The sequence below is a fragment of the Pantherophis guttatus genome, chromosome 8 (assembly GCF_059756535.1).
Source record: "Pantherophis guttatus breed Tessera chromosome 8, ASM5975653v1, whole genome shotgun sequence".
NCBI lineage: Eukaryota > Metazoa > Chordata > Lepidosauria > Squamata > Colubridae > Pantherophis > Pantherophis guttatus.
In genome coordinates this window covers 13,389,492-13,404,205 of record NC_142070.1, presented here as the reverse complement: position 1 = coordinate 13,404,205, position 14,714 = coordinate 13,389,492, and the positions used below count along the sequence as shown (strand labels likewise).

General features: G+C 42.6%; 1 protein-coding gene across 13 annotated transcripts in view; it reads left to right on the top strand.

Annotated features, from left to right (window-relative positions):
- Positions 1-14,714, top strand: part of MAPK10 (mitogen-activated protein kinase 10) — a 236,462-nt gene that overhangs the window by 142,678 nt on the left and 79,070 nt on the right. For all 13 annotated transcript variants that reach the window (XM_034440428.3, XM_034440427.3, XM_034440424.3 and 10 more), the window contains one exon: positions 12,709-12,838. In XM_034440428.3, coding sequence (XP_034296319.1) covers positions 12,709-12,838 — 130 coding nt within the window. The remainder of the gene's footprint in view (positions 1-12,708; positions 12,839-14,714) is intronic.

Sequence of the window (14,714 nt, the reverse complement as noted above, 5' to 3'; positions counted from 1 at the left end):
AGAACCGGTTTGGTGATGTCATATCGTCACCGCTACCAGCTCGGCCGAACCGGACCGAACCGGGAGGAACCCACCACTGGCGGACATCTAATGAAGGAGAAGTATTTGTAGCTCAGGGTTGAAATGAGGAGTTCTTGGTATTTTCTGAACTTGGTAGTTTTCTTGCATTCAAACTAGGTAACATCATCAGTGCTAGTCCTAGGTGATGAAAAATCTGCAAGAAAACAACCAAGCTCAGACAACACCAAGGACCCCTCATATGCACATCTTTTTTCCTAATAGTTTTTATTGAGGGAATCATCTTCAGGACAAATGGCTTTAAGACGGGCCTCACAATTCCTTCTACTGCTCCCTCTTTCTCAGGGTAGCAAGTGATGGAAAGCTTGGTGGGTTTTTTGCTTTCTTCCCTTGGGTGAATCCTTGCAGTAGCCACCTTTTATACTAGCTTTGCCTTAATAAGAGAAGATGTAAGGCACATTTTGCTGCTTGGGGAAAGCATAGGTTAGATCCATGATGGCGAACCTATGGCACGCGTGCCAGAGGTAGCATGTAAAGCCCTCTGTGCTGGAATGCGTGCCGTCGCCCGAGGTCAGAACTCTGTGGCATTTCTTTCGTGAGCTTCTGTTTCCCTGCAAACGATGAAACAGAAGCTCACGGAAGAAAAAGATCTTACCACGCTGCCGGTGTTGGGATGCCCTGCCTCCTGCTGGCCAACTGGTATTCAGGTCTCTGTTGTGCATGTCCACATGTCCGCATGCATGTCCATGCATGCACATGCCCATGCATGTCCATGCATGTGCAGGTGCATCCGCACATTTGCGCATGCCCCACCTTTCAGTTTGGGCATTGTTGTGGCCCGTCAGTGGCCTGTGCGGATTGTAGCTGATTCTGACAGTGAGGAGGCTGGAGAAGATGTGGTGCCAGAGGCAGGGATTCAGCCAGGGCCTTCAGAACCTCCAGAAGCTCCTTTAAGTGAAGAGGACGAAGAGGAGGAGCCTCTGCTCGATGCACGGGCACGCAGAGCGGTCAAAAGGAAGGAGTGGCTCCTCAGGAGGAGGTCTCCTCGAGAGTAAGGCTTGGGGCTAATTGGCCATTCCCTTAGCCTATTTAAGGAGGAACGCCGACTGAAGCAATTTGTAGGGAACAACTTTAGTTCACTCTACTTTGCGTCTGGATTCTCTGCAAATTGCTTCTGGGCTTTCTGCCAACTTTAGTAAGATTGTGATTACTTTATCTTTGGTTTCTTGTAGGCTGTTAAGAAAGTTTATTAACAGCCTTTGTTTTGAAAAAGACTTGAGTTATTTCAGTAAATTAAGTTTTGTACAAACTTTGTGTATGCTGTGTTCTTTGGGATCCGTAGCTGGGGCAGAACAGGCATGCACTCGTGCGCAGTTTGGGCACTCGGGGTCTAAAACGTTTTCCATCACTGTGTTAGGTGAACCATTTGTAAGAGCTGCCTTCACCTACCTTCAGATGCGGGATATTTCCTGGCAGGTCATTTTCTAATAATTTTCCATTATTGAGGAAACTTACTGACTGGGATTGATCCACTTAATCCAGGGCAAGGATGGAAGGATGCCTGCTTTTACCTGCATGCAGGGCATACTTCTAGGCAGGAAGATAACCAAACAACAGAGTTGGAAGGGACCTTGGAGGCTTTATAGTCCAACCCCCTGCTGAAACAGGAGACCAGTGATGGCGAATGTTTTAGACACCGAGTGCCCAAACTGCACGCATGTGCATGCCCAAACTGAAAGGTACACGCACGCGTGGGCATGTGCGAATGTGTGCATGCGTGTGGACATGCGGGTGGTTATTGTTTTCTGACCGGACAAAATATCTGAGGACTTTGAGTTTAAACCTTGCAAAAGCATTTGAATGTTAGCATGTACTTCTTAGCAGAATTTCATAATTCTACACTTTTGGTAATTTGGAGAGATACCTGAATGCAATAACAAAATACATGGTTGTGAAGAATGCAGATGCATTTAAACACCCAACACCCCCCAAAGTAATCTATACAGAAGCAATGTTTGGGATGAGATGATGTTCCTGCTGTCACAAATCCTGGAGAGAAAATTGGTTGGTTGGTTTCATATATCTATATACTGATCTTTCTCTAAGGAACTCATTGCAATTTAAATTGCTCCCAGTAGGCCTTTCATCAAATGAATAGCTTGTCTTAATCTTCAATAGTTGAATCGTATCATGTCCCTACAGATCTTCCATTGGTCCTACATCCTTGTTTTTGAAGCTGAATGTTTTGCCTAATATTTTAAAATAAGAGGGGACAAAAACCTTTGGACTCTTACCAGTACTGGTGAGGTTTAAAACTATTGCATGTTTGAAATTAAAATAGAACCATAAAGTGGAAGTTAGGTTATCACCGCTTTAAGGATTCAGTGGAACAATTTGCCTCCAGATGTTGTGAATGTTCCAACACCGGAAGTTTTTAAGAAGATGTTGTCTGAAGTGGTGTAGGGTTTCCTGCCTAAGCAGAGGGTTGGACTAGAAGACCTCCAAGGTCCCTTCCAACTCTGTTATTCTAAGTCAAAATATTATTTTTAGTACGTACTGACTATTTAGAAATGATCAATCATTTATGAATTCTCGAACGTTAAGTAATTATAATAGCTAAACAAGTAATTTTTTTTCTCTTTGTGCTCCCCTTTTAATTTTAAGCATTCTTTTTTTTTTTTAATTTGATTTATATGCCGCCCTTCTTCGGAGACTCAGGGCAGCTTACAATGCGTTAAGCAATAGCCTTCATACTTTAGAATATTTATACAAAGTCAGCTTATTGCCCCCACAACTGGGTCCTCAATTTACCTACCTTAGAAAGGATGGAAGGCTGAGTCAACCTTGAGCCTGGCGAGATTCAAACCTGCAGTAATTGCAGGCAGCTGGTCTTAATAACAGGGTGCTTTTCCAAGTTTTCCTCCCAAGATATTGAGCCAAGTGTCATATCTGGAGGGCTTCAGGTTGAAGAAGGCAGTTTTATATTTTCTCTGTTTTACTCTCTCATCTCACCTCTCTGAAGTATGTCCTTGCTTATGTCACGTTATTCATATTTAAATTTGGGAAATTTTTGGAGTGCTTTTGCTTTAGGCCAGTGATGGCTAAGCTTTTCCAGGCCAGGTGCCCCAAAGCGTGCACCTGAACCCACAAAATGCAATGTGCATGCAGCAGGGGTGAAATGCTCCTGGTTCGGATCGGATCGGCTGAAAAAAATGCTTTTAAAAGTAAAAAGAAAAGCCTCAGATGATCGTGTGGCTCAGCTGGGATCGTCAGAAGCTTTTCAAGGCATTTTTTCTACAACCTCTTTGAAGAGGTAGAAAAAATGCTTTTAAAAGCCTCTGACGATCCCATGCTGAGTTGCCTGATCGTCAGAGGCTTTTAAAAGCATTTTTTTACAACCTCTTCGGCTGAAGAGATTGTAGAAAAAATGCTTTTAAAAGTTTTTTAAAAAAAAGTTGGCCATGCCCACCCAGTCACATTACCCCCCCACCAAGCCACGCCCACAGAATCGGTAGTAACATTTCACCACTGTCGTGCAGCCCCCCGCATGCATGCGCACCCCCCCTGCATACACACACACACACACACACACACACATGCACGGCAGAGACCCGATAACCAGCTGGCCAACGGGAGATGTGCATGCATGCGTGGCAGAGCTGAAGTGGGTTGACGGCTCGCGTGCCCACAGAAAGGGTGCTACGTGCCACCTGTGGCACACATACCATAGGTTCGCCAACATGGCTTTAGGCCAGTGATGGCTAACCTTTTTGCTGTTGTGTGCCAAAAGCGGGGGTCACACGGGGGGTGGTGTGCTTGCGTGCCCACACCCATAATTTAATGCATCCCGCACAAGCGACCCCCCCTGCTTTTGGCACGTAATGGCACAGTGGTCCCGTTTCTCACCCTCCCCAGGCTCCAGAGGCTTTCTAGGAGCCTGGGGAGGGCAAAAATTGCCTTCCCCAACCCCCCGGAGGCCAGAAATGGCCTGTTTCCTGACTTCCGGTGGGCCCAGAAGGCCCGAAAACTGGCCGGCACGCGCATGTGTGCTGGAGCTCAGCTAGGGCAATGCTCGCGTGCCCATTGATATGGCTCCATGTGCCACAGGTGACACACGTGCCATAGGTTCGCCATCATGGCTTTAGGCTGTTTTATAAGCAAAACAGGGTTAGTGCATTCTCCTTTTCGTTGCCCTGCTAAGGAAGTGGGGTGGATGTTCTGTCAGGCAAGATTCATCTCAAACACAATATATACCTGTACACATGAAATTTCTTCGTGAAATAACTTCCTCTTGAAACATCCCCGCCCCCTTGAATATTGTCCAGGAGGACAAAGAAAACAGCAACTCGCTTCACAGGGTTGTTGTTGGGGTGAGAATAGGAGGAGAAAGAAATAGGAATAGTCCTCGACTTACAGCAGTTCATTTAGTGACTATTTGAAGTTACGACAGCACTGAAAAAAGTAACTTAAGACAGTTTTTCATACTTGCAGCATCCCCATGGTCACCAAAATTCAAACCCTTGGCAACTGGTTCATATTTGTGAGTCATAAGTGGCAGGAGATGGGTGGTGGGAACGTTGAGAAGATTAATAGTAATGCAGACTTTGTGAATAGTTTGACAGTGTTGAGGGAATTATTTGTTTAGCAGAGTGATGGCATTCGGGAAAAAACTGCCCTTGGGTCTACTTGTTCTGGTGTGCAGTGCTCTATAGAGTCGTTTTGAGGGTAGGAGTTGAAACAATTTATATCCAGGATGTGAGGGGTCTGTAAATATTTTCACAGCCCTCTTTTTGACTCCTGCAGTATACAGGTCCTCAATGGAAGGCAGGTTGGTAGCAATTGTTTTTTCTGCAGTTCTAATTATCCTCTGAAGTCTGGGTGTGTTTAGTTAAAAGCAATATTTCTCCCAATTAAACTGGTCCGTTAAAATTGATTTCTACTGGGTTGTTTTTTTTTTCCATTTTCATACACTCCTCCACAACTGATTTATGTTAAACCAGTATTTTTTAATTGTACATATTGCAGTTAAGTTATAGCTTTTGTGATAAAACCATAGCTGACTTAGAATTCTCATATTTTTTTAAAAAATACCAATATAGCTGCTCTATTTTAAAAAGATATATAGCAGCTATACAGATAGTCGGCTGGTTTAAGCAAGACGTTTCACTATAAATCCTTCCAGAAATATGACACTTTTAAATCCACAAACTATGCTTTCAAACGGGTTTTGTAAATATTGTACTTGTTATCCCCTAGAAGCAGGCAAGGTTAGGAAGCAGGAGTTGTTAGGAGTTTTCAAATTCAATTTATTGCAGTCACAGAGGATTTTTTTTATCAGAATCTTGAAAACCTGATAAAACCCCTTTGCACTTTAACTTATACTTAACATGGTCAGGGAGAGTTATTTTGAGTATTTCTTACATTCTTCATTTTTTTCCCCCAGACTCGGTAATTTGTTCTTTAATGGCTCAGTGTTGCCCTCATTCCTTCTCTGCATTTCTCTGCTGGTAGAGCAAGTAAGATTACAATGATTCTAGACCAGTGTAACTTAATTTGGGCAGCTTTACTATCTGTGGCCTTCAACTCCCAGAATTCCCCCAACCAGAATGCTGGCTGGGGAATGTTGGGAGTTTGAGTTCCACACATCTTAAAGGACTCTCTGTATTGCTTTTGTGCAAATTCACATAAAGAAATGAATTGCAGCATACATGAGGAATCAAGTCAATTATGATAGTTCAGGTAGTCCTCGACAGTTTTTTTAGTGACCATATGACCATATGAAGTTAAGTGGCTTATGACCATTTTCACACTTAACGACCGTTGCAGCATCCCCATGGTCACATGATCAAAATTCAGACACTTGACAACTGACTCATATTTATGACAGTTGCAATGTCCCTGGGTCACGTGATTCCCTTTTGCAACCTCCTGACAAGCAAAGTCAATGTGGAAGCCAGATTCACTTAAGAACCGTGTTACTGACTTAACAACTGTGGCAAGAAAGGTCGTAAAACGAAAGGGGCAAATTTCACTGAACAACTGTCTTGCTTAGTAACAGAAATGTTGGCCTCAATTGTGGTTGTAGGTCAAGGACTACCTGTACCACAAATGTGTAGCCATTCGTCATTCTCGCATGGGGTAACTGCGATAGCTACAAAAATTGCCATGCTTTGGCCAGTTCACCCAGTCCATTGGCAAGAAAAGCCACTCTGCTACTATATACAGGGCAGTGGCCATATCCCATGTTGCACCCAAGTTCACATATTATCTAAGTGAAAATCTAAGTTTACTGGCAATCCGTATTTTGAACTGGCACGCTCCCAAATTATTGAACGAATGAAAGTCCAAACAAAGGGACAGAGCAATAATAAATAATTTTGCTTTGCTAACTTTGAACTATAACATATGTAAAGGGTCTAAGAGATTCTCAGTCATTCAGGTGATAGTTGCCTCAAATGTGGTTCTTATTTTTGAAAGGCACCTAGATTAATTTTTTTGAGGAGGAGGAAGAAAAAAAAGCTTTGCTTCCTATGCAGATATAACTGATGAAGCTTTCTGGATAGGAAGTGAAATGTCTTTTTATTCTATATATTTTATTCTATATATTTTATTGAGATGAATACAGTTCATCTGTCTGGAACCCGCACTGCATATTGGACATAAATACAATCGAGAGAGTCCAGAGATTTTTTACGAGAAGATTCCTCCATTCCTCTAACCGCAATAAAATACCTTATGCCACCAGACTCCAGATTTTGGCCTTAGACAACTTAGAACTACGCTGACTTCAGTCTGACCTAAGCAGAGTACATAAAATTATCTGCCACAATGTCCTTCCTGTCAATGACTACTTCAGCTTCAACCACAACAATACACGAGCAAATAATAGATACAAACTCAAGGTAAACCACTCCAAACTCGATTGCAGAAAATACGACTTCAGCAACAGAGTGGTCAATGCCTGGAATGCACTACTTGACTCTGTGATTTCTTCCCCAAACCCCCAAAAATTTAACCTTAGACTGTCTACTGTTGACCTCACCCCATTCCTAAGAGGTCTGTAAGGGGTGTGCATAAGTGCACCAGCGTGCTTATCGTCCCCGTCCTAATATTCCTTTTTACTTACTCTTTTCATGTATTCCAATTATATTTATACTTTTACCTGTTATCTTATATATGCTTGACAAATAAACTTATGATTATGATACGATTATGATGATTATTCTTCCTCCTCAAAATATCAGTTAGGTTGCTTTTTGAAAAATAAAAGGCACCTTTGAGGTAACATATATAAAGCCATATTATTTAATAAACCCTAATCAGTGAATTAAGTTAATTAAGTTGAAGAATACTTTCCTTTCTTTAATCAATATGTGATAAAAAATTTAGTAGTCTGTACTAGAAGGAGCTTACATTTTAAAACATAGGGAAATAGCTAAAGGAAAACAATGGGCATGGAAATAGAGATAAAAAGAGGAGAAACAAGGGAGAGAAATGTATTTATGTCGGGGATTATATTGTATTCAGGGTGGACAAATCTTTAGGTGCCCCTGTGTATTTTACATGTCGTATATAAGGATATTTGGGAGTATATTATTACAGTGGGGTTTGAGGCAGGGGTGGGTTCTAAATTTTTTTACTACCGGTTCTGTGGGTGTGGCTTATTTTGTGGATGTGGCTTGGAGGTCATGTGACTAGGTGGGTGTGGCTAGCTGGTCAGAATCATTTCTGGAAGGTCCTCGCACTTACAACCAGTCCTCGCACTTACGACCCGACTCATTTGTTTGCTTTTAACACTGATCAGCTGTAGGACGGCCCTTTGAAGCCCCGCGGCAAGAGTTTAAACAGTTTTTTTCCCTCTAGTCATCAGCTGGGACTCAGGAGGCAGCAATAGATTGGGGGTGGGACCAAATAAAAGGTAAGAATAACGTGGGGGGGGGTGGGAGGCGGGGGGGGAGAACCGGTTCGGTGACGTCATATCGTCACCGCTACTGGCTCGGCCAAACCGGACCGAACCGGGAGGAACCCACCACTGATTTGAAGGCTAAGAATTCGGGCCAAAGAGTATACATAAAGGATTATCATTGTGAAAGGATTTGATACCCTATAGCCTTCATGAATTTCTCTTCTGAATTTTGGTATAAAAAAAACTTATTTGCTAAATTAGACGATTAACACAATCTAACAGGTGGTCTGAAGAGGAAAGAATCAGGCAAAAAATATTTTCCAAAATTAAGGCATGTTTATCTGCATTTCTATCGGAATACTGGGTGGGAAAATAAGTTGCCAGCAGGAGATGCCAGTTTTCATTATGGGTCCCTACTGATTTTCTATTGCCGTTGTCATTTGATTTCTGATACTTGCTTCAAGACATGTCGTTACACAGCAGGCATCTGAGGGTGTTGGGCAGAAGATTTCCCCGGTAGCTTTCACACCAACTGCGGCAGAACCAACATAAATCAGTGAGAAAGAGTCAAGAAGTCCAAAAAGATATACTGCTACCACGCCAAAAGTGAGCTGTGCAGGAACACTCCAGTCTTAAGCCAAGGTGGCACAGTGGTTAGAATGCAGTACTGCAGGCTACTTCTGCTGACTGCTGTCTGACTGCAATTTGGCAGTTCAAATCTCACCAGGTTCAAGGTTGACTCAGCCTTCATCCTTCTGAGGGGGGTTAAATGAGGACCCAGATTGTTGGGGGCAATAGGGTGACTCTGTAAACCACTTAGAGAGGGCTGTGAAGCATTCTGAAGCGGTATGTAAGTCTAAGTGTTATTGCTTAAGCATGTCAGTGGTTTACCTACTTGCAGTGGAGTGCTTTTTAACTGCTTAAATTTACTTTCTTGTTTTATATATTTGTGTGTGAATATGTTTGCGTATGGAGGAAGAGGCCATAGGGAATGACCAATGTTTGTGGCAAAGCATTTACTCTGCAACCAGAAAGCTGATGGCCCCCTACCATTTCCAGTGAAAAGAAACAGTAGCAGATTTTGGTGGAATATAAATAAGTCCTACCTCAGCACTTGACTGCTTAAAACTCGGCGAATTTGGTATTTGACGGGTTTTGAAGCAGAAATCTTGTCCCAGCACTTGTCTTTCTCCTGGTAGTCGATACGTAAGGAAGAACTTGCTGACATTGGCTGCCTTGTGACATGCTATTTCTTTTGGCCGAAAATCATATAGTTTTCTTGGTAACTGTTGGTTTTAATATTCATCACGTCTTCTGGAATGAATTATGAACAAGTACTGAAGTACCAATGGGATGCAGTGGCTCAGTGGCTAAGACACTGAGCTTGTCAATCGAAAGGTCGGCAGTTCAGCGGTTCAAATCCCTAGTGCTGCGTAACGGGGTGAGCTCCCGTTACTTGTCCCAGCTTCTGCCAACCTAGCAGTTCGAAAGCACGTAAAAAATGCAAGTAGAAAAATAGAGACCACCTTTGGTGGGAAGGTAACAGCATTCTGTGCATCTTTGGCATTTAGACATGCCAGCCACATGACCACAGAGAGTCTTCGGACAGCGCTGGCTCTTCGGCTTTGAAACGGAGATGAGCACCGCCCCCTAGAGTCGGGAACGACTAGCACATATGTGCGAGGGGGACCTTTACCTTTACCTTACTGAAGTACCACTGTACAGAATTAATTAATTAATAAGACCGGGACTTATATTAATTTTTGGTCCAAAAGACGCATTGGGACTTATTTTGGGGGAAATATGGTACTAAATGCACCTGTGTGGCCGACGATCTTAACCGGGGCTTATTTTTTGTGGTAGAGCTTATATTATGAGCATCCTGAAATGCTTGGAAACTTTGGTGTGCAGGAACAGAGACAAGGCAGACCCTCCCTATCCTTTCACGCATATATCTAATAGCTATGCAGATTTGTGTTTTAGTCTGGCAAGATTCCGGTGTGTAATTGAGCAAGAATAAAGAAAGTAACTTGCTGAAAAGTAACTCCTGTCATTCTTACTTCCTTGAGTCTGATGTAGATAATGCAAAGACCTTTGTCTTTAATTCTGGCAAGAGAAATGAAGTTAGCCTAAGCCAATCGAAGGCAATGTTTATGTTAGTAAGCTACTAGAAGACAAGCTCTTGGGGTGAGGGGGGAATAAGGCTTGTGTTGGTGCCACACCTGTATAATCCTGTTTCCTATGTATTAGGTAAATAAATAGCATGTGTTTCCCTGAAAATAAGACCTCCCCAGATAATAAGCCCAATCGGGCTTTTGAGTGCATGCGCTAAAATAAGCCCTCTCTGAAAATAAGTGTCAACTTGCAAAGCTTTCAAGTTGCCATGAGCAGGAGGGAGGGAGAACTGAAGTGAATTCCATACATTCTTCCTGACCACAATCAGAAGGAGGGTGTTAGATTTCACAGCTGGCCAAAGTGGTTAATTGGAGAATGTGATTTATGACATGGCCAGAGAGGAGGGGAGAGACAGGGTCATAGGGGAACGTAAATCTACGTGGGATCAGTTCTAACTGCATCCGAGTATTGCCGGAATGTTGCTCCTAATAAATGACTATATTTCCTTTGAAGTTTGGATCATGGCTCATGAATTAATTAGGGCATCTTTCAGAAACTTGACAATAAGCCCTCCCCAAAAATAAGCCCTTCCCGAAAATATTTAAATGCATGCACAGCCGGTCCCTGCCATTTCCTCTGGTTAGGGTTAGGGAGACAGAGCTGGAAATCAGGTAAGATGGCAAGAGGAACCCCGTCTTGCTCCACATGCCCCAAAATAATAAGACCTCCCTGAAAATAAGCCCTCCCCGAAAATATTTAACCACATGCGCAGCCTGTCCCCACCATTTCCTCTGGTTAGGGTTAGGGAGACAGAGCTGGAAATCAGGTAAGACAGCAAGAGGAGCCCCATCTTGCTTCACGTACCCCAAAATAATAAGACCTCCTCGAAAATAAGGCCAAGCGCTTATTCCGGGGTTCAAAAAAATATAAGACAGGGTCTTATTTTGGGGGGAACACAGTATGTAGGAAAAAAACCTATGGAATTGTTACTACTGAAACTATTTTGACCTTGAAAATATATTCGACTCAGAGAAAGAGTTTGATCCCCTGTTTATTGATGCCATACATCTTTGAACAAATAAAATATTTGCTCCATTGCTGAATTAATAAGTTTGGTTTTTTTCCCATTACAAGTGGAAATGAATGGTAGGTTTGGAGATATGCTACAGCCATGTTACATTTGATTTATTTAAGCTCAGGGCTCTGCATTATGTATCTTCAAGTGATATCTATCTGGGAACATGGCGTGCAACCTTTTGCTTGAAATGATGAGGCTCTCCATGATTGAAATATTCAATTTGATAGAAAAGGTCGGAGAATTCAGCCTGCCTGTGCTGTTTGTTGGGAATCTGCAGCTTCCAGCTTTAGGCACAGCTGCTCTTGATTGAAACAAGCTGATATAAGGAGTGGGGCAATGGGGGAGGATCTTGTTTACCCTTATTTCTTGTGCGTCAGATGCAACATTCATGAAGAATGCTAGCCACACATTAATGGAACAAGAGAGCCAATAAGTGCTAGACTCTCTCTAGTGGCTTTTTCTTTCCCTGGCCAAATGATTGAACCTTTATATTGTCACAGTTTTAAGGAGACTAAAGGGAATTCTGGAAAATGAGCCTCTCCTTTTCCAAGGAGAGGGGGAAAAAAAGCTTGAATATCTCCTGTGAGAATTGATGTTAAAAGTCACTAACAATAGTGGATTATTCGGCTGCTGAAATTTATGATGGTTACACCTCTGAAACAGGGGTGAAATGCTCCCAGTTCGGATCCGTTTGGCTGAACCAGTAGCAATGGCGGCTGGTGGTTCAGAGAACCGGTAGCGATGGTGGCGTGAGGCTCCGCCCACCCGCCTGGTTGTTGTTACTTCCTGGTTTTAACCGGAGTAAAATTGATAGCCGGAGTAAAATTGTAAGCACAGTGTGGGTCACGTGGTTTTTTCACTTATTATTATTAGCATATGGCATTGTTACATTAGCCAGGACACTGTAGTGCTATTGCAGAGTAGTAGTTCAGTTGCCTGTTTACCAGCTCTGTCAGGTACACGCTTGAGTGCTTCCCAAGATGCAAGCTAGCTTCGCACCAGAAAAAAAGATGAATGGCTCTTTGTGCAGCATCATCAAAGTCCCCCTTCCTTCCCCCAGAGCTGCCTCAGAAAAGGGCGTCGCAACCAGGAAGGTTCAGAGCCGGCAGGAATCTGACTGCCTGTGCAGAGCACCAACTCGTCTCTCCATTGAAGTGGTACCTATAAATCTTGTTGCATATAACATGCTTTCAAACTGCTAGGTGGGCAGAAGTTGAGGCAAGTGATGGGAGCTCACCCTGCCACACAATGCTAGGACTCAATCTGTTGGAGCAGAGACCATCTCTAGCATCATTAAGCCACTGAACCACTGCACCTTTGTTCGCTTAGCTTGGCTTAACAACTGAGTTGCCAGCCTCAATAGTAGTCACTTGGTGTATTTTCCTAAGCTGTATTGATGCATATTTATTCAAATAAATTGGGATAAGTCTCAGAAAAAAAATAGAGCTATTGAAGAAATGCAAAATTCTATTTCTTTTCTTTTGGAAAAAAATATTGGAAGTGAATCAAACTCAGGCAATGATATTTGAACGGGAATGCTACAGGTTAATAGTTCTTCTATTGTCATTTTCTTTTTCTTGTTTTGTTTTAGTGCTGCATATGATGCTGTACTGGACAGAAATGTGGCTATCAAGAAGCTCAGCAGGCCATTTCAAAATCAGACACATGCTAAGCGGGCATATAGGGAGCTAGTTCTCATGAAGTGTGTGAATCACAAAAATGTAAGTATTCCTTTGCTGAAAGGTACTCAGAAGCCTGTATAGTTCTAAGTTTTTCACTACTAAGTGAAAAAGATTATGCTAATACGTTGCTGCAAAGTTGACTGTCTAACCTTCATTATTTTAAATGCAAAATTCTATAGGCAGGGGTGGGTTTCATTTACCTTTGCTACCGGTTTGCTCATGCACGCGTGCTCGCTTCACTCACACGCGCACCACTTCTGCGCATGCGCAGATCGTATTTGATGATGTCCAGATGGGTGGGCGGAGCCTCCCGCCGCTGCTACTACCAGTTCTCCCAAACCAGGGCGAACCAGTAGCAACCCACCACTGCCTACAGGGCTTTGTGTACCATCAAATGTTAATTTAAAAAAAAAAAAAACTTCTATAGATTTGGATAGAATGCTGAAATGCAGATGTGATCACAGATGCTTTATTCCCTTCCCAAAGCAGATGTCTAGGAAAGGGCACCACATACACATTTTCTTTGTGGCAAGAAGAAAATGTTATTATAGTACAGCCATGGAGCAGCATATTTGATTATGCTTTCAGTATGGAGATTCGTTCTCCTTTAAAGTTAATGGAAGTTCTCCAGAGAAGAGTGAAAAACCTATGTTGACTCTTAGCGACTGCCTGAATTAGTCCCTGCAGTTTTCTGGGCAATATTTTTGGAAGTGGTTTGCCCTTGCTTTCTTCCGAGGGAGAGCAACTGAATAGAATTGGGATTAATACTAAGGACAAAAGTTATTCATGAGCAATAAAACAGCCGTGAAATACATCCTGCCTTCATTTAGATCACAAAATATTTGAACCATTCTCCCTAAGTCTTTCCTTTACAAAATTTAGAAAACAATGATTCAGGGAACTAGGTGTTGTCTAGTCTGACAGAAAAGAAGGAATAGGAGTGATGTGATAGCTGTCTTCCAATAGTTGAGATGCTGTCATAAAGAAGAGGAAGACAACCTATTTGTCAGCATTCTGATGCTGCCATAAAAAGGAGGAGACGAGGCTTGACTTTTCACCTACTTATTTTCTCTGTAGATAATATCCCCTAGGTCCAGGAGATGGGATGGGAGGGGGACATTCCTGTGGGTTGAGGTCAGAAGCTGGGGAGACTGACTTGGAAGATGGCCAATGAGAAGATGAGAATTGGGGAACGGAAAGGGAAGGGTTTGGGGGTCAGAGGTTAGTATTGGCTACGACGAAGTCGGGGCCAGATCTGTCGTACTCAATAAATGGAATATTTCAGCAAAGATTAATTGTTTGGGAGTGCAATTTATTTGAGATGACATCAAAACCTGACACTATTCTCCAAAATACCTGAAGGCAGGATGAGAAGTAACAGGTGGAAGATCATTAAAGAGAGATCCAATCTGGAACTAAGGAGACATTTTTCTGATAGTGAGAACAATGAATCAGTGAAATGTCTTACCTCCAAAAGTTGTTGGTGCTCCATCACTAGAGGTTTTCAAGAAGAAACTAGACAGTCATTTGTCTGGAATGATATAGGGCAGAGGTGTCAAACTCAATTCCATTGAGGGCCGCATCACGGCTGTGATTGACTTTGGGGGGTGGATGGATGGGCATGGCTGGCTGGGTGGGTGTGACCAAGTGGATGGGCGTGACCAACTTGATGCCACTCACTGGGCATGGCCAACCCCTAAACATCTGTCCAGTTCTAATAGAAATTAAGTACCAGGACAAAAGGAGGAACATATATAATCAGGATATCAAAATTAGCAGTCTTAAGGAAGAAGAACAAAAGTGAAATAAACATAACTCTGTGGGTTTTATTTTCTGAACTCCTGTCAAATTCTCTAGTCTGAGTTTGTGTGGTGTCATTTAAATACCTGAACCTCAATTTTACTCTATAGTTGTA